General features: G+C 37.7%; 2 protein-coding genes across 2 annotated transcripts in view; both read right to left on the reverse strand.

Annotated features, from left to right (window-relative positions):
• Window positions 1-10650, reverse strand: part of LOC308078520 (SWI/SNF-related matrix-associated actin-dependent regulator of chromatin subfamily B member 1-like) — a 30378-nt gene extending 19728 nt beyond the window's left edge. Inside the window, exons 1-4 of the mRNA XM_080419709.1 lie at window positions 10517-10650; window positions 9091-9202; window positions 6400-6508; window positions 3843-3980 (exon numbers count right to left, since the gene is read on the reverse strand). Coding sequence (XP_080275835.1) covers window positions 3843-3980; window positions 6400-6508; window positions 9091-9202; window positions 10517-10606 — 449 coding nt within the window. The 5' untranslated portion in view covers window positions 10607-10650. The remainder of the gene's footprint in view (window positions 1-3842; window positions 3981-6399; window positions 6509-9090; window positions 9203-10516) is intronic.
• Window positions 10651-18970: 8320 nt separating this feature from the next.
• Window positions 18971-27362, reverse strand: part of derl2 (derlin 2) — an 11333-nt gene continuing 2941 nt past the window's right edge. Inside the window, exons 3-7 of the mRNA XM_080420455.1 lie at window positions 24899-24972; window positions 22803-22896; window positions 22248-22443; window positions 21123-21213; window positions 18971-19746 (exon numbers count right to left, since the gene is read on the reverse strand). Of these exons, the coding sequence (XP_080276581.1) occupies window positions 19641-19746; window positions 21123-21213; window positions 22248-22443; window positions 22803-22896; window positions 24899-24972 (561 nt within the window). The 3' untranslated portion in view covers window positions 18971-19640. The remainder of the gene's footprint in view (window positions 19747-21122; window positions 21214-22247; window positions 22444-22802; window positions 22897-24898; window positions 24973-27362) is intronic.

A 27362-nucleotide genomic window follows, 5' to 3' on the forward strand; every position in this document is an offset into this window, starting at 1 on the left:
TTATGGCATGCCTCTGCCGCAGCTGCTGCTGTGTGTGTGCGTGCGCGCGCGCGCGTGTGTGTGTGTTCAGAGATTTGAGGAGAATGTGCTGCTGTGTGTGTGACGCTAAATCACAGTTTCAAAATAAAGTTTAACCATTGATTTTTTTTTCAGTCTTTCAACAATAAAGTTGCTAGTTTCAAAAACGATTCCCATTTAAAAGGTTTCTAACATGGAAAACAAAATAATACCCAAGGAGAACAGTGCCAAAATGCATATTCTGAAAGTGTGTTTGTGACCAATTTGAAACTCTGAAAAGGTGTTGACGAAACACTGTAAAATGTGTTTGCAAGGATTTGAGAAACACTTTCAGCCTATCAACACTTTTTTCAAAGATTCAAAACCAGTTCTCAGTCTTGAAATTATTTTCAAGCCTTTTGAACCCTTTATTTTAAGTCAGGAGTTTACAAGGTTTCACACATGTAAAACAAAATAATACCCAGGGAGAACAGTGCCAAAATGCATATTCTGAAAGTGTGTTTGTGACAAATTTGAAACTCTGAAAATGTGTTGGCGAAACACTGTAAAATATTTGTTCAGAGTTTTGAATTTTTTTTTCGGCCTATCAACACTTTTTTCAGAGATTCAACACTTTTTTCAGAGATTCAACACTTTTTTCAGAGATTCGAAACGAGTTTTCAGTCTTGCAAAAAAGGTTTTCAAGGTTCTGAAACCTTTATTTGAAGTTAGGAGTATTGGCAGTGATCCGATTCCATAGTAAGGTCCTCTTCTTGTCTCGTCCCATGTTATTATAGTATATATATATATATAGTATATTATTATATATTATAGGGTCTTACCACAAAAGGAAGGTCCTCTTTTTGTTATTATAGTATATATATATAGTATATTATATATTATAGGGTCTTACCACAAAGGGAAGGTCCTCTTCTTGTTATTATAGTATATATATAGTATATTATATATTATAGGGTCTTACCACAAAGGGAAGGTCCTCTTCTTGTTATTATAGTATATATATAGTATATTATATATTATAGGGTCTTACCACAGGGGGAAGGTCCTCTTCTTGTTATTATAGTATATATATAGTATATTATATATTATAGGGTCTTACCACAGGGGGAAGGTCCTCTTCTTGTTATTATAGTATATATATAGTATATTATTATATATTATAGGGTCTTACCACAAAGGGAAGGTCCTCTTCTTGTTATTATAGTATATATATAGTATATTATATATTATAGGGTCTTACCACAAAGGGAAGTTCCTCTTCATGTTATTATAGTATATATATAGTATATTATACATTATATGGTCTTACCACAAAAGGAAGGTCCTCTTCTTGTTATTATAGTATATATATAGTATATTATATATTATATGGTCTTACCACAAAGGGAAGGTCCTCTTCATGTTATTATAGTATATATATAGTATATTATATATTATAGGGTCTTACCACAAAGGGAAGGTCCTCTTCATGTTATTATAGTATATATATAGTATATTATATATTATAGGGTCTTACCACAAAGGGAAGGTCCTCTTCTTGTTATTATAGTATATATATAGTATATTATATATTATAGGGTCTTACCACAGGGGGAAGGTCCTCTTCTTGTTATTATAGTATATATATAGTATATTATATATTATAGGGTCTTACCACAGGGGGAAGGTCCTCTTCTTGTTATTATAGTATATATATATAGTATATTATTATATATTATAGGGTCTTACCACAGGGGGAAGGTCCTCTTCTTGTTATTATAGTATATATATAGTATATTATTATATATTATAGGGTCTTACCACAAAGGGAAGGTCCTCTTCTTGTTATTATAGTATATATATAGTATATTATATATTATAGGGTCTTACCACAAAGGGAAGGTCCTCTTCTTGTTATTATAGTATATATATAGTATATTATATATTATAGGGTCTTACCACAAAGGGAAGGTCCTCTTCTTGTTATTATAGTATATATATAGTATATTATATATTATATAGGGTCTTACCACAAAGGGAAGGTCCTCTTCTTGTTATTATAGTATATATATAGTATATTATATATTATATAGGGTCTTACCACAAAGGGAAGGTCCTCTTCTTGTTATTATAGTATATATATAGTATATTATTTTATAGGGTCTTACCACAAAGGGAAGGTCCTCTTCTTGTTATTATAGTATATATATAGTATATTATTATATATTATAGGGTCTTACCACAGGGGGAAGGTCCTCTTCTTGTTATTATAGTATATATATAGTATATTATTATATATTATAGGGTCTTACCACAAAGGGAAGGTCCTCTTCTTGTTATTATAGTATTTATATAGTATATTATATATTATAGGGTCTTACCACAGAGGGAAGGTCCTCTTCTTGTTATTATAGTATATATATAGTATATTATTATATATTATAGGGTCTTACCACAAAGGGAAGGTCCTCTTCTTGTTATTATAGTATATATATAGTATATTATATATTATAGGGTCTTACCACAGAGGGAAGGTCCTCTTCTTGTTATTATAGTATATATATAGTATATTATATATTATAGGGTCTTACCACAGAGGGAAGGTCCTCTTCTTGTTATTATAGTATATATATAGTATATTATTATATATTATAGGGTCTTACCACAAAGGGAAGGTCCTCTTCTTGTTATTATAGTATATATATAGTATATTATATATTATAGGGTCTTACCACAGAGGGAAGGTCCTCTTCTTGTTATTATAGTATATATATAGTATATTATATTTTATAGGGTCTTACCACAAAGGGAAGGTCCTCTTCTTGTTATTATAGTATATATATAGTATATTATTATATATTATAGGGTCTTACCACAAAGGGAAGGTCCTCTTCTTGTTATTATAGTATATATATATAGTATATTATATATTATAGGGTCTTACCACAGGGGGAAGGTCCTCTTCTTGTTATTATAGTATATATATAGTATATTATATATTATAGGGTCTTACCACAGGGGGAAGGTCCTCTTCTTGTTATTATAGTATATATATAGTATATTATATATTATAGGGTCTTACCACAGAGGGAAGGTCCTCTTCTTGTTATTATAGTATATATATAGTATATTATATATTATAGGGTCTTACCACAGGGGGAAGGTCCTCTTCTTGTTATTATAGTATATATATAGTATATTATATATTATAGGGTCTTACCACAAAGGGAAGGTCCTCTTCTTGTTATTATAGTATATATATAGTATATTATTATATATTATAGGGTCTTACCACAGAGGGAAGGTCCTCTTCTTGTTATTATAGTATATATATAGTATATTATATATTATAGGGTCTTACCACAGAGGGAAGGTCCTCTTCTTGTTATTATAGTATATATATAGTATATTATATATTATAGGGTCTTACCACAGGGGGAAGGTCCTCTTCATGTTATTATAGTATATATATAGTATATTATATATTATAGGGTCTTACCACAAAGGGAAGGTCCTCTTCTTGTTATTATAGTATATATATAGTATATTATTATATATTATAGGGTCTTACCACAGAGGGAAGGTCCTCTTCTTGTTATTATAGTATATATATAGTATATTATTATATAGGGTCTTACCACAGGGGGAAGGTCCTCTTCTTGTTATTATAGTATATATATAGTATATTATTATATAGGGTCTTACCACAAAGGGAAGGTCCTCTTCTTGTTATTATAGTATATATATAGTATATTATATATTATAGGGTCTTACCACAGAGGGAAGGTCCTCTTCTTGTTATTATAGTATATATATAGTATATTATATATATTATAGGGTCTTACCACAGAGGGAAGGTCCTCTTCTTGTCTCGTCCCATGCGGTTGCGGTTGATGGTTGTGGAGCATGGCACAGCGTCTAGGTGGTGAGAGCTGTTTGGCAGAGTGGGAACCCACTGACTGCTACGCTTTGTCTTCTGCTCCCTGTGGGCACACACACACACCATATATATAATATACATATACATATACATATATAATATATAATATATATCTTCTGCTCCCTGTGGGAACACACACACATACCATATATATAATATATACATATACATATATAATATATATCTTCTGCTCCCTGTGGGAACACACACACACACACACACACACACACACACACACACACACACACATACCATATATAATATATATATATATAATATATATCTTCTGCTCCCTGTGGGAACACACACATACCATATATATAATATATACATATATATATATATAATATATATCTTCTGCTCCCTGTGGGAACACACACATACCATATATATAATATATATATATATATATATATATACATATACATATATAATATATATATATACATATATAATATATATCTTCTGCTCCCTGTGGGAACACACACATACCACTAGATATTTACAATAATCCTTTCCATGTTGAACAATGTTCATACATTATCAAATATTAAAAGAAATTGGTTTGAATGGTCTAAATACTACTGTTGGTTTATAAAGCATCAATCTGGGAACCCATCGTCAAATAAAAAGGAAAAACAGCGCCCTCTGCTGTTTTTTACTTATTCATTTGGCTCTGGGCGGAGCTGAACGGACGACCCGTGCTCAGGGAAACCGGGTGTTGGTCTCATAGATATAGAAACCTAGATACCTCATTGGCCTCTGCAGTTCATTGTAACGACTGGTCTCTCAATACAAGGCTCTTCCGGGTGGCAGACCAATCACATCACGTTAACTACTGGCCAATCACAGCGCGTCTAACTGACTAGTTGCTGCGCGGCTGCCTCTTAAGAAAAGACCCACCCCACCTGCCTCTGATTGGCCTACCGAACGCCCCCTTCTGTGACGCACACGGAAGTTTCCAGCTTCCAACCGGAAGCATAGAGGAAGCGGAAGTGCGTCCGAGATGCTGACGCTTCAGAGCCAGAGGAGGCGTCTACCTTTATATGTCTATGGTTGGTCTGCCTTCAGCCTTTCACTTCCGGTGGTGCGACTATGTTTTCATTCCCACTAACAATATTTCTACACAGAACACTAACACCACTTCTCCCAGAGAACATGGATGGTTTTGGTTATAAGCCCACTTGTTTCTATGATGAAAGAGCAAGTTAAAATGTTACTAACTTTCCGTGGTTTTGTCGTCTCCGAGGACGCCATTGTTAAATGAGTTTAGGTTTGTTTCCAGTGGGGAACGAGCCGCACACACGTAAATCCTGCCCACTACATTTGATAGTAGGGGGGGGGGGTAGGCCTACCTGAGGTAGGCTGGAGGCTCAGTGTGGGGGGGGGGTAGGCCTACCTGAGGTAGGCTGGAGGCTCAGTGTGGGGCCTGAGGTAGGCTGGAGGCTCAGTGTGGGGCCTGAGGTAGGCTGGAGGCTCAGTGTGGGGCCTGAGGTAGGCTGGAGGCTCAGTGTGGGGCCTGAGGTAGGCTGGAGGCTCAGTGTGGGGCCTGAGGTAGGCTGGAGGCTCAGTGTGGGGCCTGAGGTAGGCTGGAGGCTCAGTGTGGGGCCTGAGGTAGGCTGGAGGCTCAGTGTGGGGGGGGGGGGGTAGGCCTACCTGAGGTAGGCTGGAGGCTCAGTGTGTGGGGGGGGGGGTAGGCCTACCTGAGGTAGGCTGGAGGCTCAGTGTGTGGGGGGGGGGGTAGGCCTACCTGAGGTAGGCTGGAGGCTCAGTGTGGGGGGGGGGGGGTAGGCCTACCTGAGGTAGGCTGGAGGCTCAGTGTGTGGGGGGGGGGGTAGGCCTACCTGAGGTAGGCTGGAGGCTCAGTGTGTGGGGGGGGGGGGTAGGCCTACCTGAGGTAGGCTGGAGGCTCAGTGTGTGGGGGGGGGGGGTAGGCCTACCTGAGGTAGGCTGGAGGCTCAGTGTGTGGGGGGGGGGGGTAGGCCTACCTGAGGTAGGCTGGAGGCTCAGTGTGTGGGGGGGGGGGGGGTAGGCCTACCTGAGGTAGGCTGGAGGCTCAGTGTGTGGGGGGGGGGGTAGGCCTACCTGAGGTAGGCTGGAGGCTCAGTGTGTGGGGGGGGGGGGGTAGGCCTACCTGAGGTAGGCTGGAGGCTCAGTGTGTGGGGGGGGGGGGGTAGGCCTACCTGAGGTAGGCTGGAGGCTCAGTGTGGGGGGGGGGGTAGGCCTACCTGAGGTAGGCTGGAGGCTCAGTGTGGGGGGGGGGGGTAGGCCTACCTGAGGTAGGCTGGAGGCTCAGTGTGGGGGGGGGGTAGGCCTACCTGAGGTAGGCTGGAGGCTCAGTGTGGGGGGGGGGGGTAGGCCTACCTGAGGTAGGCTGGAGGCTCAGTGTGGGGGGGGGGGTAGGGGGGTAGGCCTACCTGAGGTAGGCTGGAGGCTCAGTGTGTGGGGGGGGGTAGGCCTACCTGAGGTAGGCTGGAGGCTCCGTGCTGATAGACACTGCTTTGTATTTCTCGTCGTTTCCCTCAAAGATCTCTTCACATTCTGAGGCTTTCAGCAGAGTCACACTGGTGGCTGGGGGAGAGAGGTCAAAGGTTAATGTCCATTACTGTTGGTGTAGATCACTGGTTCACAAACTGGGGGTCAGGACCCCCAGGGGGGTCCCCAAATTATTTCTGAGGGGGTCCCCTTATGAATTTAAATACAAATACATTGGACATAAAAAGACAACAGAATGTTAATACTAGTCATTAAGCTACTAATATGGACTGAAGTCATTAAAGCGGGTCATGTTTACATGTTATGAATCATAACAGCTGAAATCAATAATATAATCATTATTCTGATATTAACCTGTGGGCCGCATTAAGGTGGGGGCCTCATGTGGCCCCCGGGCCGCCAGTTGCCCATGTATGCTGTAGGAGGTTCCAAATGGACCCTTACAGGTCTGTGACTCTAAAGGTCGTAACACACGACAAGCGGTTCACGCGGGCGTTACCGCTCGAATCAGCGGTGATCGCACCGCGATCATTGTTGTTTTGTCCTCCTGCGCGGCGCGGGGGAAACTACATCTCACCACAATCCAGCTCTCCCCGCCCGCATGCGTACACAAACGAGCACGCGTACACAAACGAGTACACAAAAGTTTCACGGGGCCGCGCCCCCCTGCCTCACCGCCCCTCACCTTCTCCGCGCGTCCCAAATAATCGCCCGCCTCTCATTGAAAATGAATGACATAAAGGCGCGTTGGCCGCCTGCCGTGTGAAAGGACCTTTAGAGGGTTCAAATGGAACCAAATGGACCCTTACAGGTCAGTAACTCTGAGAGTGTACAAATGGAACCAAATGGACCCGTAAAATAGTACAGTAAGAATATAAAAACCGTAGTGGAACATCAATTCAAAATATTACATGAAACCTCATGTGATAAATCACATGGTATCATAATGGATACCAGCATCATATAGGCAGTATATCGGCGGCTTTTACCATACTGGTGTCTGAACTCTACTGTTTTATACTCCTACTGTACTATTGACATTATTATTTTACTAACTTATAGCTGGACAATTATTAGAGGGATAGTTCACCCCAAATGACTTCTTTCCTATGGATTAGTCACCCTATGGATTAGTCACCCCATGGATTAGTCACCCTATGGATTAGTCACCCCATGGATTAGTCACCCTATGGATTAGTCACCCCATGGATTAGTCACCCCATGGATTAGTCACCCCATGGATTAGTCACCCCATGGATTAGTCACCCCATGGATTAGTCACCCCATGGATTAGTCACCCCATGGAGACTTGAATTCATGGATTTTTTTTTGTTTTTGTCTCATTCCTAAACCAATAATTTGATGACCAGCGGCTACACACAAAGAGCCTCCTTGTGTCTCCTACCGGAACCGCAGCTTGACCACCAGTCATATTATTATATTGTTATTATACTGACCACCAGTCATATTATTATATTGTTATTATACTGACCACCAGTCATATTATTATATTGTTATTATACTGACCACCAGTCATATTATTATATTGTTATTATACTGACCACCAGTCATATTATTATATTGTTATTATACTGACCACCAGTCATAGTATTATATTGTTATTATACTGACCACCAGTCATAGTATTATATTGTTATTATACTGACCACCAGTCATATTATTATATTGTTATTATACTGACCACCAGTCATAGTATTATATTGTTATTATACTGACCACCAGTCATATTATTATATTGTTATTATACTGACCACCAGTCATATTATTATATTGTTATTATACTGACCACCAGTCATATTATTATATTGTTATTATACTGACCACCAGTCATAGTATTATATTGTTATTATACTGACCACCAGTCATAGTATTATATTGTTATTATACTGACCACCAGTCATATTATTATATTGTTATTATACTGACCACCAGTCATAGTATTATATTGTTATTATACTGACCACCAGTCATAGTATTATATTGTTAGTATACTGACCACCAGTCATATTATTATATTGTTATTATACTGACCACCAGTCATAGTATTATATTGTTATTATACTGACCACCAGTCATATTATTATATTGTTATTATACTGACCACCAGTCATATTATTATATTGTTATTATACTGACCACCAGTCATAGTATTATATTGTTAGTATACTGACCACCAGTCATATTATTATATTGTTATTATACTGACCACCAGTCATAGTATTATATTGTTATTATACTGACCACCAGTCATATTATTATATTGTTATTATACTGACCACCAGTCATATTATTATATTGTTATTATACTGACCACCAGTCATAGTATTATATTGTTATTATACTGACCACCAGTCATAGTATTATATTGTTATTATACTGACCACCAGTCATATTATTATATTGTTATTATACTGACCACCAGTCATATTATTATATTGTTATTATACTGACCACCAGTCATAGTATTATATTGTTATTATACTGACCACCAGTCATATTATTATATTGTTATTATACTGACCACCAGTCATAGTATTATATTGTTATTATACTGACCACCAGTCATAGTATTATATTGTTATTATACTGACCACCAGTCATATTATCTTATTGGAGTCCATAACAGTGTGTCTCACCATGTGATGAAGCAACTATCTTCTTCCTCTCCTCCACAGAGGCCAGTCTCCTCCATAAGGACGGGTAACGTTTGTACAGAGAGCCTCTGAACATACGCAGGTAGTTCCCCACCTAGATGACACAGAAACATTATTATTATTAATAACAATGTTATTATTATTATTATTATTATTATTATAATACTGAACATACGCAGGTAGTTCCCCACCTAGGAGACACAGAAACATTATTATTATTATATTATTATTATTATTATTAATATTATACTGAACATACGCAGGTAGTTCCCCACCTAGGAGAAACAGAAACATTACTATTGTTATTATTATTATTATTAATATTAATATTAATATTATACTGAACATACGCAGGTAGTTTCCCACCTAGGAGACACAGAAACATTATTATTATTAATATTATACTGAACATACGCAGGTAGTTTCACCTATAACATTGGTTCTCAAAGTGGGGTCCGGGGACCCCCAGGGGTACTTGAGGGGGTTCCAGGGGGTCCCCAGCTAAATGATGGGTAGGAACCAAATGGACCCTTATGGGTCTGTAACTCTGAGAGTGTACAAATGGAAGCAAATGGACCCTCTCAGAGTTAAATCTAACATTGATTTTACAATATAAATTGGGGTCCCAGGCATAGAAATGCCATTAAATGGGGGTCCGTAGCCTAATGCATGTCAAACTGGGGGTCCTTGAAATTAAAATGGTTGAGAATTACTGCTAGAGCCGCAAAAATCTTCTCTTATGGGGGTCCCTGGCATATCTTTTCAAATGGGGGTCCGTGGGCTAATAAGTGTCAATTTGGGGGTCCTTGACATGAAAAAGTTTGAGAACCACTGACCTGTAGGAGACACAAACATTATTATTATTATTATTATGAACATACACAGGTTGTTCCCCAGAGGACACAGAAACATCATATATATATATATATATATATATATATATCAGCTAGTCACACTAGACTGTAGTAAGGTAATAGGGAGGTAATAATCATCACTCCTCCTTATTCTCTCTTATGTTGTACTCTGTTCATATGGTGTTTTATATCTCTGATGATATTGTATTTGTGTTATTTCTTTTATGCTATGTTGATGAATTGAATACATAGGACCACAATGGAAACCATCCAGACAGTCACAGACTGTTGAGCTGAAACATAAAGTTATGTTTAACAGAATGATGCTGTTAGTGTGTTATTGTGTTCATGTTCATGTTATTGTTATCATCTTAATGTTATTGTTAGCAGCTAACAGCTAACAGTTAGCAGCTAACAGTTAGCTGGGCTCTTTGTGTGAATGACTGCAGCAGCCATGCTAACATTAGCATCTTAGCATCAGCCAGTAGCACAATACAATAAAAGCTGTTTAAATATGAATGAAGCATTAATAAATGTTCATAAAGCTGCTTTACCTCTGATCCCACCATGAAGAAATCTCCATCCTGTTCCAGCTGGAATTTAATGGGTTTCTGGCCGAAGGTTTTGCTTAAAGCTAACTGCATTGTTGTTGTTGATGGGGTTGCTATGCTAACATGCTAACCCAGCTGCAAGCTGTGTTGCCAGATTGTGTGAGAGAAATAAGCAACCAGGTCTATGAAAAGAAGCCCAAAAGAGGCCACAACATGAGCACTTTAGATTCACATCAGCTATGTGTTAATAGCCGATCTACAAGCTCACAACGCGTCACGATGCGAGTTTGTAGATCTGCCATTTAAAAATAAATAAATCTGGGAAATAAAGTGAAAAATGTAGATTAAAAAAAAACATTTTAACAACAGATATCTTGTATGTCCCTGGGACAACATATTTACAATACTACCAATATTTACATTTAGCAACTTTACAGAAAAACAAGCCCTTGTTTTTCTGTAAAGTTGCTTAAAGTAAATATTGGTAGTTGCTGTTTCCTAAATGTTGTTTATGTAAACAAGTGGTTTTATGCTACTGGACTAATCGCTTACAATAAGCGGACTTGGCAACACTGCTGCTAACCAAAGCAGCGAGGAAGAACTGGATGCTTCTTCTTCTGGTAGTTTGACTGCAGGCTGGCGGACATTTGCTTTTACATGCAATACTGCCACCTACCGTACCGTAAAGGTGGCCTTGGCTTACACTACGAGATAAAAAAACATTTGTTTCTTGAATTCACACATTTTACAGCTCAATTTACAATATATAGGCAAAATATAGGCTTTGCTGCCGCCTTGTGGTGATAACGGCACACGTTAGCAGTATCCACACATTATTACTGGTTGTTTTTAAAGCAAAAAGCTTTAACTATGAATCTACTGACGTTTCTAATGAGAAACAATAACTATTGTATACATATATTATGTGTTTTATATGTTGAACATAATGTTTCCTAAACGTCCTTATATATATATATATATATATATATATATATATATATATATATATATATATATATATATATATATATCGCAGAAAGTTGCATATATATATATATATATATATATATATATATATATATATATATATATATATATATATATATATATATATATATATATATATATATATATATATAACGCAGAAAGTGTTTGTTTAGCAACTAAGTGACAAGATTCTGGTTGAGGTTTCCGGTGTGTTACATTGAAATCGTTGATCTATCGATTTCTGTGACGTTCAGGAAGTAACCCAATTCTGGTTGAGATATCCGGTTTGTTACATGGACATCGGCAATCTATCGTATTCTGTGACTGCTAGCCTGCTAGCTAGCTTTTCAAATGATGCAAAAAGTCCTGCATTTGTAGTAAAACTCAATACATTCAACTATTAAGTAATCACATACATACAATCGGCTGTCCTTTAGTACGCCAATAAAACCCACCAATGCTTAATAATAGTTATAAAGCAAAGACAAGGCTAACAATGTTATGCTAATTGAACCAATAGACTCCGTTCATCTGTTTGTATTCAAAGGTTTTTGTCGCCCTCATGTGGACAAAATGAATCAATACAAGTGGAATTGATTGCTTGATTGGATACTTTATTAGCAGTTTAACAACGAGATGACGCAATATGGCGCTAGTTTCTACAACATAAGCTGTTAAGATCTACAAGCTCACAATGAGACGCGTTGTGAGCTTGTAGATCTGCTATTTTCGATGCGCGACACCGTGGTAGAACAGAGCATCACGTTGACATGCTAACTGGCTAGGCTAGCTGCATCAAGTCACATGTTAGTAACCATTGAGCACTTCCGTTTTCTCTTCAAAATAAAACTAGTTGAAGTGTCATGTTTAACATTGAAAACCACGAGAGCGCTTCCGTTTTCTCTTCAAAATAAAACCGGAAGTGGCCACAAGGACTACACTTAAGAACTACATGTTCCATACACCATGGGTCACTAGAAGAACTACATTTTAAGGACTACGTTTCCCATACACCATGAGTGGCTAGAAGAACTACATTTTAAGGACTACGTTTCCCATACACCATGGGTGGCTAAAAGAACTACATTTTAAGGACTACGTTTCCCATACACTATGGGTGGCTAGAAGAACTACATTTTAAGAATAAGGACTACATTTCCCTTACCATGGGTCAAGCGTCGCATCGTACGCCACGAGGGCACTTCCGTTTTCTTGTCAAAATAAAGCCATGTCATGTGTCAACTCTCGCATCAAACGCAACTCGAACGCTTCCGCTCATTTTTCAAAATAAAACTGTTTTAATGTTTACTTTTTGCTCTGTTCTACGACGGTGTCACCGAAAATAGCAGATCTACAAGCTCACAACGCGTCTCATTGTGAGCGTGTAGATTTGACCAGCCTATATTGTATAAACTAGCTCCATATTGCGTCATCTCGTTATTTTATGAACTGAGTGAAAAGTGGATTTATTGACGACTTCCACCTCTAGTGATTCATTTTGTCCACACGAGGGCGACAAAGACCGCTGTATACAAACAAATGAACTGAGTCAGTTGTAAACAGGAACAAATTGTTACATTTATCACTGTATTAGTTTCATGTTTTAGTTACATTTATCACTGTATTAGTTTAATGTTTTAGTTACATTTATCACTGTATTAGTTTAATGTTTTAGTTACATTTATCACTGTATTAGTTTAATGTTTTAGTTACATTTATCACTGTATTAGTTTAATGTTTTAGTTACATTTATCACTGTATTAGTTTAATGTTTTAGTTACATTTATCACTGTATTAGTTTCATGTTTTAGTTACATTTATCACTGTATTAGTTTCATGTTTTAGTTACATTTATCACTGTATTAGTTTAATGTTTTAGTTACATTTATCACTGTATTAGTTTAATGTTTTAGTTACATTTATCACTGTAATACTTTAATGTTTTAGTTACATTTATCACTGTATTAGTTTAATGTTTTAGTTACATTTATCACTGTATTAGTTTAATGTTTTAGTTACATTTATCACTGTATTAGTTTAATGTTTTAGTTACATTTATCACTGTATTAGTTTAATGTTTTAGTTACATTTATCACTGTATTAGTTTAATGTTTTAGTTACATTTATCACTGTATTAGTTTAATGTTTTAGTTACATTTATCACTGTATTAGTTTAATGTTTTAGTTACATTTATCACTGTATTAGTTTAATGTTTTAGTTACATTTATCACTGTATTAGTTTAATGTTTTAGTTACATTTATCACTGTATTAGTTTAATGTTTTAGTTACATTTATCACTGTATTAGTTTAATGTTTTAGTTACATTTATCACTGTATTAGTTTAATGTTTTAGTTACATTTATCACTGTATTAGTTTAATGTTTTAGTTACATTTATCACTGTATTAGTTTAATGTTTTAGTTACATTTATCACTGTATTAGTTTCATGTTTTAGTTACATTTATCACTGTATTAGTTTCATGTTTTAGTTACATTTATCACTGTATTAGTTTCATGTTTTAGTTACACACAGTTGTGTGGTGGAGAGAGAGAGAGAGAGAGAGAGAGAGAGAGAGAGAGAGAGAGAGAGAGAGAGAGAGAGAGAGAGAGAGAGAGACAGAGAGACAGAGAGACAGAGACATAATAATAATAATATGTACATTGATTTACCAAACAATTATTATTTGTCTGTCAGGGTGAAACAAGCCCAAAGGCTTTCAAGCACAGCCATTGAGATAGACACCTCCTTACCTCAAGCCCTATTGTCTTCTTGAGTAAAAGAATGATATATAAGAAAAGTTATAGTTATAATGGTAATGCCTTTATTGATTGTATGCTGTGATTTGAATATACCGCTTAAAACATGCCCTGAAACATGACTGGCGCAACTTGTTCCTGGTTTTGGAAATGTCTCAATTTACACCCCGTACATCTACATAAACGTTCACATTTCAAATATAAAGTGCTGACCCCACGATCATGGATGTACAAAGTTGAATCGGGTGGGTCTAAGTACCCGTATCTTTTGTATTGTTCAATAAAAAGCATTTTAATCCGATCGGCGGCCATTTTATCATAGAGTTAAAATGTATCAGAGTGCAATACACCTCCCAACCGATAGGACCGCGTAGTTGAAAGCATAAGAAGGACATTATGAGAAAATGGCCGCAGATTAGATTAAAATTATTATTTTTATTGAAAAATACGGAAAATACGGGTACTTAGACCCAACCGTTTCAACTTGTTACATCCGTGGCCATGAGGCCAGTACTTTATATTTGAATTGAACGTTCAAGTAGATGTACGGGTTGTAAATGGAGTTGCGCCATGATGACGCTTGTGACAGACGAGTCTTATGTGAAACCATGGCTACTGTTTAACACTGACTGCATTTAATGCACTTCGATGATAATGAACACACACACACACACACACACACACACACACACACACACACACACACACACACACACACACACACACATTTTTCACAATTGTGAATAAATTGTGCATAAATTACACAATTCCAGAGTCCCTGGAATAATCCCCTACCAAAAGTAGAAAGTACTCATTATGCAGAATGTCCCATTTCACAAGCTTTTAAAATGTTTAAGTTTTTTTTTTAAATAGCAGATCTACAAGCTCACAATGCGTCGTATCGCCACGCATTGTGAGCTTGTAGATCGGCTATTTATTTAATAGCCAATGTATATGGGATGAAGTGGTTAATGTGTGTTTTGTGTAAAAGTACAATATTTGCTTTCGAGAAAATTGGAAATACAGCAGTTAAGTAAAAAATACCTCAAAATTGTACTTAAGTACAGCTACTTTACACCAAATGTAATTTATATTACTTAAACATAATAATAAATAACCTTGAACCTGAAGTGAGTTAAAAACTCTCATTTATGTTGAAGATTTTCATCGTTTGAGGCTTGGGGGTGAAGGGCAGAACACTGCCATCCACTGGACATATCCTGTACCTGCAGCTCCAATAGAACCTAGAATTCCACTGACTGAGGGCATCGTTGTGACAATATTTCTCATGTAGGAACAATGTACAGTAAGAATGTACACAGCTTTATGAACTAAACCAATAATAATGTCCTATTCTTTCCACTGATTAATCAGAGTAATCCATTCAGTCGAGTATATACAAAAAGATCTATTGGATTATTTTCCCATGTTGAAAAAAAAGATTGAAAAAGATGGTTCCATTCATTGAAAAAGTCATAGTAATGACTAGTAGTCCAGTAATCACTAAGACAATAATCTGATAGCAGAAACCTAGCCGCAAGCAACTCTAACCCTATACTAACCCCTGAATTGAGACACACAACGCAACCCCTGAATTGAGACACACCTCATACCTAGAACAAACATTGACAGCCCAATACATCCAAACAGAAAAGTCAGATCTGATCGTATTAAACGACGTTAAACTCACCAACATGGCAGCTGTAGGTAAAGCTTAGATGATCCTCTTTGTATCTGCAAAGTGTTTGTTTCCGTGCAGGAGATCATTTTTCTTAAATGTCAGAGTTTGTAAAAACGCTCGTTTACAATAAGTCAACGTCCTGCTGCCTCCTGCATCACGTGACATTTAGAAACAGGTACGCTGGACCGTTGAGTGATTTACAACGAGCGCTTCCAAACACTTAGAACACATGCTAATTATCACCTGCACAGAAAGTATTGACAGAAAGTAGATCATAATAACATGGAGGATTTCTATGAAACAAACACTTTGCAGATAGAGAGAGGATAATCCAAGCTTTCTCTACAGCTGCCATGTCGGCAAGTTCAACGTCGTTTAATACGATCAGATCTGACTTTTCTGTTTGGATGTACGGGGCTGTGAAGGGTTGGTCTTGTAACTCTAGATGCCAGATAGCAAAAATAACAACCCTAGCTGTGAATCAAACAGAGATACAAAGCTAAACATTAATGTGACAAAAACATGTAGATTCTAAGAGGAACAAATATTTTCACTTACAAATGCAAACATTTCCAAGTGTTTCATAAAACTGACCAAAACCAACCCAGACTTTTACCACACGTTTATTCTTTAAAAAAAGTAAAATGGAAAATAAACAAACAATCAATCAAATAAACAATAAACCCACTCAAGATCTGAATGATTCATTCACACTAACTGTTGACATTTATACGCTCTTTTTTTTTTTTTTTTTTTTTTTACAATTGCAGAATATAGTTTTATGTTTTGTTTAACCCATTAAGACCTGGAACGCATCTGTGTCATTCTTTTTATTTGAGCTAAAAAGCAGTATTTTACACTTTGGCTATTCAAAAATAGCAGATCTACAAGCTCATAGCGCGGCACCGCGAGTGCCGCACTATGAGCTTGTAGATCTGCTATTTTTGAAAAAACGAGTGTGCAAAAATGTGTGCAAATTAATATATTTATATTATTTTAAAGCAAACATTTGTAACTAAAATCTTTGCTTCTGGGGGGTCCCTGGAACATCATGTTTTGGGTTGGGGGTCGGCGGCCAAATACATATAATTTTGGGGGTCCTTGACATGAAAAAGTTTGAGAACCACTGATATAGAAACATCGTTTTTTTTCAGAAAACGTTTAGGATTTAGAAGACATAGTAGAATGGGCCTCAGGTCTTAATGTGTTTGTTTAGTTTTTCTCTGAGATGAAGCCAAACATCTCCATCGACTCCGTTCATTCTGCTGTTCCAACTTTAACCAGTTTAAACCAGTTCTCTGCTGTGTTCCAACTTTAACCAGTTTAAACCAGTTCTCTGCTGTGTTCCAACTTTAACCAGTTTAAACCAGTTCTCTGCTGTGTTCCAACTTTAACCAGTTTAAACCAGTTCTCTGCTGTGTTCCAACTTTAACCAGTTTAAACCAGTTCTCTGCTGTGTTCCAACTTTAACCAGTTTAAACCAGTTCTCTGCTGTGTTCCAACTTTAACCAGTTTAAACCAGTTCTCTGCTGTGTTCCAACTTTAACCAGTTCCCTCCGGGAGCGCATCTCTTGTCATGTTTTTTCGATTTCTTCATTTGTGCAAATCTTTGAATATAATATATACATTTTTTACTCAAATCTTTGCTTCTGGGGGTCATTTTGGGGGTCCTTGACATGAAAAAAGAGAACCACTGATATTATAGCAACATAGGTTTTTTTTTTCTTTTTTTTTTTTTAAACTGTTAGGATTTAGAAGATATTTGTAGATTAGATTTGTAATTAACATTTTTGCAAATGGAAAAAAAAACACATTATATTAAAATATTTGCACACATTTTCACGATTAAAAAGAAATAAATAGCAGATCTACAAGCTCGTAGCGCAGCGCTTGTAGATCTGCTATTTTTGAATAGCCCAAAGTACAAAATAATGGTTAAATCTAAAATGACACCGATGCGTTCCGGGTCTTAATGAGTTAACCACTTAAACCCTTACGGAGTCTCTCAGGGCTCTGTACTGGTGTCTTTTCTGTTATTGTGAGGAAAGCTTTGACAGGAAACAGCAGATCAACAGCTTGTTGATCCAAAGCTTTCCCCACGATACCGGTTGAAGTGGTTCAGCTGGCGTTAATGAACAGTCCCTGACAGCGATACTGTATTAGGCCAGGGCAGAGCAGTGGCGGCCATTTTGTGGTGCCACCGATAGAAAACCCATTCATTTCCCCCCAAAGATAATTCCTAAAATATTTATATAAATGCTGTTAGGCCTGGTGACTCATGAACCATTCTGTGTCCAATATATATATATATATATATATATATATATATATATATATATATATTAGGGGTGTGCCGATATAGCGTCCCGCGATATATTGCGATACGTTTTCGTGACGATATGTATCGTTTTGGGGGAAAAAAATATCGTTTTGATTTATTTATTTTTTTACAATAATAATAATCAGGCATGCAAACAGCCCCGAGGTGAAAAGGGTGACAACATGTTGTTTTTTTTCGGGTCAGGTGTCACACTATTGCCCTATTTGGATTCAAAACGGCTGATGGCATGTCTGAATAATGCAAAAACAGAATTATTTGTTTGCATTTGCTTTTTTTCTCCCCCATATATTTTCATAATAAAAAAGTGCGTATCGTATCGTATCGAAATCGTATCGAAGTTGTGTGCCCAATATCGTATCGTATCGTTTGGTGAAATTAGTTATTATCGGCACACCCCTAATATATATATATATATATATATATATATATATATATATATATATATATATATATATATATATCCCTATATATATATATATATATATATATATATATATATATATATATATATATATATATATATATATATATATATTAGGGGTATATATTTATATAAATGCCGTTAGGCCCGGTGACTCATGACCCATTCTGTGTCCAAGAATATTTGAAAATCGCCCAAAACTATGGTTGCTGTCCGGCAGAAAGCAACCATCTGTGTGTTGATTAAAACAATATGAATATATATAATATAATATTAAACCAATGACTAAAGCAGCTAACTCCATTGGATCCTCAAACTTTCTGCTAAACCAGCTCAGTCCACCAAAGGGGGGAGGAGTTAGCTGGTTTTGCTGACTCCAGGCTCCACCCCCTTTTGACCTCTGACCTCCTAACTACACTTGTTGTTTTGTTTTTGTCATTTTGGAGTTAGCTGGTTTCTGCCCGACAGCAGAGATATAGTAAATAATATAATGAAATATTCAGATGTGTTTTGATAGAGAATCAAAGGTCTTTATGGTCATGATTCACCAGGAGGCTCCAGGCCTAAAATCATTTATACTAATATTTTTTCGTAAATCTCGATGGGGGAAAATAAATGGTGTTTCTACCTGTGGCACCACAAAATGGCCGCCACCGCTAGGCCCTATATACTGTGTCATGTAGGATCCAGACACAACACAATCCACTGGTCTCTCTCTCTCTCTCTCTCTCTCTCTCTCTCCACATCCATTTGGCAAATCAATCGTTTTCTCTTTTTTTCTTCCAGAACTGGAGAAACGAGTCGAATAACGTCCCACATGTCCCTTCGTCTCTCTCTCTCTCTCTGTCTGTGAGGAAGTGTCTTTATAAGTTACTCAGCAGTGGCAGGTAGGGAGGGATGGGGGGGTGGGGGGGATGGGGGGGGGGGGGGGGTCTTTGTTATCCCCCTAGGCGCTGCCCCTCCCCCCAGGCGAATCCTCCAGGCCGCTCCTCTGGTAGAGGGTTGTAGTTGGCGTCTTCCTCTGGAGTGTCGAACAGCATCTTTCTGCAACCAGCAGAGCAGAGCAGAGCATTCATAATGACGTCAATAATAAAACCCCGTTTTCACAGTGCAGGACGTATAGTGCAGGGGTCTTCAACAGGGGGTCCGGGACCCCTAGGGGGTCCTCAGAGTTACTACAGGGGGTCCGCCAAATCTTTGTGCGATATGATTATTATTATTTTTTCTTAACCACTTGAACCCTATGCATCCCTTTTCTGAGGAGAACTTTAGCCAAAAATAGCCGATCTACAAGCTCACAACGCCTCGCAGCGAGCTTGTAGATCGGCTATTTTTGGCAAAGAGGTACAGGTGTAGAGGGAAAAAAGAGCAGACCACGTAAACAAAAAAAGTTGAATCTGAAAAACTATTTTATACAATATAGGGGGGTCCCTGCTTCATCTCTCTCTCAGCTAAGGGGTCCCTGCTTCATCTGTCTCTCAGCTAAGGGGTCCCTGCTTCATCTCTCTCTCAGCTAAGGGGTCCCTGCTTCATCTGTCTCTCAGCTAAGGGGTCCCTGCTTCACCTCTCTCTCAGCTAAGGGGTCCCTGCTTCATCTCTCTCTCAGCTAAGGGGTCCCTGCTTCACCTCTCTCTCAGCTAAGGGGTCCCTGCTTCACCTCTCTCTCAGCTAAGGGGTCCCTGCTTCACCTCTCTCTCAGCTAAGGGGTCCCTGCTTCATCTCTCTCTCAGCTAAGGGGTCCCTGCTTCACCTCTCTCTCAGCTAAGGGGTCCCTGCTTCATCTCTCTCTCAGCTAAGGGGTCCCTGCTTCACCTCTCTCTCAGCTAAGGGGTCCCTGCTTCACCTCTCTCTCAGCTAAGGGGTCCCTGCTTCATCTCTCTCTCAGCTAAGGGGTCCCTGCTTCATCTCTCTCTCAGCTAAGGGGTCCCTGCTTCATCTCTCTCTCAGCTAAGGGGTCCCTGCTTCATCTCTCTCTCAGCTAAGGGGTCCCTGGGCTGAAAACGTTGAAGACCTCTGGTATAGTGTAAATGTAGACATTCGTCTCATGTGAAAACGGTCACTGATCTGTTGTGGGGGAAGTTTTGGTGTTTCGAATTTTTAAGCAAGTTATGCTAATTGTTTTTGCTGGAAAGATTCTGGCACTGAAGTGAAAACATTTTTCTGAAAAACTCTGGCAGTTAAAGAGTTAATTACAAAAAAATGTAATAGAATTTCTTAGATTTTCTCGAAATTCTCTTTAATAAATGTTTTACATTTCTTTTGAATTACTGATATTTGGGTCACATAAAAATGGGTTCGGGACCCATGACCAGTGTTTGGGAAATATAGCAATAATGACCCTCAGAATATAGAGCTACTGAACACTTATTTGACCACTAAAACATCACTGAGCCCCCCTTTAATAGTAAGCACAGACGTACATGATGGAAGGAGTCTTCAGCCACCTGCCCCCTCCTGGCTGGTTGGGGAACACGTCTTCCAGGAAGAAGTACACGTGACCCACAGCAATACCTAGAGGACAAAACAAACCCTGGTTCAATACCTAGTGGGACCAACACTCATACCCTGGTCCATACTGCTTCTCAAATAGGGGTCCCAGGGACCCCCGGGGGTCCTTACGGGAGTTCCTGGGGGCCCCCGGAAAAAGGAGCAACAGTTTAAAGACTTAAACCCTACATTATTTTTTGGCTATTTTTTAAATATTTGGACAAAATGTTGACAAAATGTTGACAAAATGTTGAGTGATGTAAATGTATACTTGGGGGGTCCACGGCCAAACACACGTCAACGTGGTGGTCCTTAGCCCATTAAGACCTGGAACGCATCTGTGTCACTTTAGATTTCTTTGGCTATTCAAAAATAGCAGATCTACAAGCTCATAGCGCGGCACCGAGTGCCGCGCTATGAGCTTGTAGATCTGCTATTTTTGAAAAAACTTGAAAACATTAGTTTTTGATCTTTTTAAAAAAACTGTTAGGATTTAGATTTCTTTAAAGAATCACCTCAGGTCTTAATGCCTCGGGTTCTGTGAAGAAAAAATACAATAAAATAAAATAAATTCCATTATCCCCAAAAAATAGATTTCAACGGCCCCCTAGCAGCCTAACGGTAAGGCTGTGGATGTGTTGGATGTGTTGGATGTGTTGGATGTGTTGGATGCAGCTCAAAGTGAACTTTACTCAGGTATCTAGTTTGTCTCCATACGACCTTCCAGCCCGTGTTATTAAAGGAAAACGGACGACAAAACGGCCAAAACTCAATGGAAAATCTGCGATAGTGTCCGTTTTCAAGATGTTTTGTCCGTTATCTCTGGAACAGAAGGTCTAATCTGATCAGTTCAAAGCTTGTTGGATGCGTGACTTTGAGGACATTAAGCACATAATGACACATTTTCAGGTTTTTGGGGCCTAACAGTCTGGTAATCGTTCGGGCCGGGCCGGGCCTTGATTTGGATTTTCAGGCCTGTTGACAGCTCTACCTGTGACCCTCCAAGGACCTCTGGGGGACCCCCCACCCCGGGGACCCCCACTTTGAGAAGCACTGACCTAATAGGTCCACGATGATGGAGTTGCCCAGCAGCAGGGAGAAGCCCATCAGCACCCAGGGCAGGAAGGGAGCCTGGAAGTTGAGGAGGCCGAAGAAGTTCATGCGAACGTTGGGGTTCCTCCTGCTCCACACGTACACCAGCATGATGGTGAAGGCCTGGCCCAGGAACACCAGGCTCACAAAGATGCCGAATATCTGAGCCATGCGGTCAAAGAACTGTTATTTATGAATATCTAGTGATACAAAGAACTGTTATTTATGAATATCTATTGATACAAAGAACTGTTATTTATGAATATCTAGTGATACAAAGAACTGTTATTTATGAATATCTATTGATACAAAGAACTGTTATTTATGAATATCTAGTGATACAAAGAACTGTTATTTATGAATATCTATTGATACAAAGAACTGTTATTTATGAATATCTAGTGATACAAAGAACTGTTATTTATGAATATCTAGTGATACGGTCATCATATATATTACATTATATTATATATAAGGATACAGTCATCATATATATTACATTATATTATATATAAGGATACAGTCATCAGCAGGCCTCCAAACAGGAACATGAAGACAAAGTCAGCAGTTCTCCCTCTGAAGGATCCTTCCTCCAGCATCCGACAGTACCGATACCTGGACCTCACAGTGAAGGAAACCTTCTGATAGATAATACATCATCTAATCACTGTGAAGATGACCTTCTGATAGATAATACATCATCTAATCACTGTGAAGATGACCTTCTGATAGATAATACATCATCTAATCACTGTGAAGATGACCTTCTGATAGATAATACATCATCTAATCACTGTGAAGATGACCTTCTGATGGATAATACATCATCTAATCACTGTGAAGATAACCTTCTGATAGATAATACATCATCTAATCACTGTGAAGATGACCTTCTGATAGATAATACATGATCTAATCACTGTGAAGATAACCTTCTGATAGATAATACATCATCTAATCACTGTGAAGATGACCTTCTGATATATAATACATCATCTAATCACTGTGAAGATGACCTTCTGATGGATAATACATCATCTAATCACTGTGAAGATGACCTTCTGATGGATAATACATCATCTAATCACTGTGAAGATAACCTTCTGATGGATAATACATCATCTAATCACTGTGAAGATGACCTTCTGATGGAGATAATACATGATCTAATCACTGTGAAGATGACCTTCTGATATATAATACATCATCTAATCACTGTGAAGATGACCTTCTGATATATAATACATCATCTAATCACTGTGAAGATGACCTTCTGATGGAGATAATACATGATCTAATCACTGTGAAGATGACCTTCTGATATATAATACATCATCTAATCACTGTGAAGATGACCTTCTGATATATAATACATCATCTAATCACTGTGAAGATGACCTTCTGATGGATAATACATCATCTAATCACTGTGAAGATGACCTTCTGATAGATAATACATCATCTAATCACTGTGAAGATGACCTTCTGATAGATAATACATGATCTAATCACTGTGAAGATGACCTTCTGATATATAATACATCATCTAATCACTGTGAAGATGACCTTCTGATATATAATACATCATCTAATCACTGTGAAGATAACCTTCTGATAGATAATACATGATCTAATCACTGTGAAGATGACCTTCTGATATATAATACATCATCTAATCACTGTGAAGATGACCTTCTGATATATAATACATCATCTAATCACTGTGAAGATAACCTTCTGATAGATAATACATGATCTAATCACTGTGAAGATGACCTTCTGATATATAATACATCATCTAATCACTGTGAAGATGACCTTCTGATGGAGATACAAGGGAACCAGGAGACCTGGTACTGCCAGACCCCTAGTGGTTGAAATCTGAATGGCCGGACTTCGCATGACGTGTGTGCAGAGGAAAAGAGGGACAGGACAGGAAAAGAGCCCTAACCTCAGCCAGACCAGGAAAGCCCGGTGAGTCACAGGAACAGGACAATTAAAGCCTATTAGAACGTAACCTCATTTATAGTCTCAAATTACTAATTACAAATCAAATTCCAATTACATTTTGGCAAGAACAGTGGTGGAAAAAGGCAAAAATCAGATACAATACAAAACTAGTCTGTTACAAGTAAAAGGCCTGTGTTCAAAATGTTACCTGAGTAAAAGTAAAAGTACAAAAGCATTGGCATCAATATGTACTTAAAGTATCAAAAGTAATGTTTGAAATTAGCCTATGTATAAAATAGGGCTGAAGTGGTTAATGTGTGTTTTATAATATCATAATATATATCTACAAAGTAACTAGTAACTCAAGTTTTCAAATAATTATAGTGGAGTAAAAGTACAATATTTGCCTTTTTTACTTAGTAAAAGTATTGACAATTGGAAATAGTCCAGGAAAGTAAAAGTACCTCACTTTACTTGAGTAAATGTACTTAGTTACTTTACACCACTGAGCAAGAATACCACTGAATACTTCACCTTTTCTTCCCCTTTGGGAGAGTCTGGTCTTAGCCTTGAAACTATTCTATTAAACCGGTTCTATTCAATGTAAAACTGCAGGTTTCTATCAAATGCTTAATTAATTCAAAGACATTCAGTTTGAAAAGGATACAAAAAAATCATATTGAAAAGGAAGTTGAAGCCAACTGGTCCGAAAAACAAAAAGTTGGTTATTAGCCTCCAGACCTGAGAGATGGAAGGAGAGAGAGAAGAGAGAGAGTGAGAGAGAGAGGTGGAAGGAGAGAGAGAAGAGAACATTAACTGTCAGTGAAACCCTATGTACAAAAACCTTTAGTTTACAGGAAATGGAGAAAAAAAAAACACTTGAAGGTAGGGTACGTTATTTCCTTTGGTTAAAATAAGTGTTAAATAGATCTATATTGTGATAGTAATCATTACTATAGAGTGTTTGTTCAGTAACAGTGTTAAATAGATCTATATTGTGATAGTAATCATTGCTATAGAGTGTGTGTTCAGTAACAGTGTTAAATAGATCTATATTGTGATAGTAGTCATTGCTATAGAGTGTTTGTTCAGTAACAGTGGAGAAGGAGGAGCCCGGCCAGGAGGCCATCCACAGAGCCTAGTCCCTCCACATGCCAGAGCCTCTCCTCTCCCCCGGCAGAGTAGTTCTGGAGAAGTGGACTGAGTGTCCCTGTCTGTCCCTCAGAGGACTGACCGTGGGTACAGTAGCTACTGGGACACAAGGCAGGGCTTGATCAACCCCGGCTGGGTCACCTGGGCGAGGGTGTATGTTGTTGCGAGACCCGAAACACCTGTTGACCCCAGGCTACAACGCTGATGATACGTCCCAGGTGCATCCATGTGATGTTTTCTTTATAGTCAATGATTCTATTTATAGTGGCTCATAGGAATAGACTACGTGACAACCAGGAATAGTTTGGTGACCACCGGAGAGACGGGTGACAGCCGGAATGTAGATGGCATCCCGGAGCAGTATGGGTTAGTGTGTATATATATATATAATATATATATATATATATATATATATATATATATATATATATATATATATATATATATATATATATGGAGCAGTATGGGTTAGTGTGTATATATATATAAATATATAAATATATATATATATATATATATATATATATATATATATATATATATATATATATATATATATATGGAGCAGTATGGGTTAGTGTGTATAAATATATAAATATATAATATATATATATATATATATATATATATATATATATATATATATATATATATAATATATATATATATATATATATATATATATATATATATATATATATATGGAGCAGTATGGGTTAGTGTGTATATATATATAATATATATATATATATATATATATATATATATGGAGCAGTATGGGTTAGTGTGTATATATATATATATATATATATATATATATATATATATATATATATATATATATATATATATATATATATATATATATATATATGGAGCAGTATGGGTTAGTGTGTATATATATATAATATATATATATATATATATATATATATATATATATATATGGAGCAGTATGGGTTAGCGCCCCAGCCTGCGTCTTCCGTGAGGAAGAAGCCCAACAAACCCACGGTGAGGCCTTTAACTCTTTGACTGCCCCGGACGGGAATTCCCGTCCGATGGCTCTATGGCTATCATGGCCAATGACGGAAAGACGAAAATATGAAGAAATGTTTTTTTTTTGAAAAATTAATATTATTATTATTTATTTCTTATTCTTATTTTTTCTGAATTTTTTGGTCTTTTTTTTTTTTGGTTTATCTCAAAGGAACTAGGAGATAACGCTATCCAAAAAATTGCTGGTCCATTCACTTCAATGTTAAAAAACAAACAGAGGAAAAATGCACCTTTTTCCTGGCACTGGGACGACACAGTCTGAAATAAGTCTGGCAGTGAAAGAGTTAAGGAGGGCCTTTAAGGAGGGCCTTTAAGGAGGGCCTTTAAGAAGGGCCTTTGAGGAGGGCCTTTGAGGAGGGCCTTTGAGGAGGGCCTTTGAGGAGGGCCTTTAAGAAGGGCCTTTAAGAAGGGCCTTTGAGGAGGGCCTTTGAGGAGGGCCTTTGAGGAGGGCCTTTGAGGAGGGCCTTTAAGGAGGGCCTTTAAGGAGGGCCTTTAAGGAGGGCCTTTAAGGAGGGCCTTTAAGGCAAGCCGCGAGTGGAGCCTGCAGTACCACCACGGCCCAAGACACACCATCACGACCCCAGGTTACAACACTGATGATACGTCCCAGGTTACAACACTGATGATACGTCCCAGGCTACAACACTGATGATACGTCCCAGGTGCATCCATGTGATGTTTTCCTTCATCATTGTGTTATTATTTGTATGCTATGCTGATGAATTGAATACCTAGGACCACAATGGAAACAACTAGTCCCCAGGACTTGTTTCTGTTAGCCTTAATTTTAACCCATTCAATCCGGGAACGCATCTCTGTACGTTTTAGATTTCTTTGGGCTATTCAAAAATAGCAGATATACAAGCTCATAGTGCAGCACCGAGTGCCACACTAGAGCTTGTAGATCTGCTATTTAAAAAAAG

This window comes from Gymnoscopelus braueri, assembly GCF_963280865.1.
Source record: "Gymnoscopelus braueri genome assembly, chromosome: 22".
NCBI classification, from domain to species: Eukaryota; Metazoa; Chordata; class Actinopteri; order Myctophiformes; family Myctophidae; genus Gymnoscopelus; species Gymnoscopelus braueri.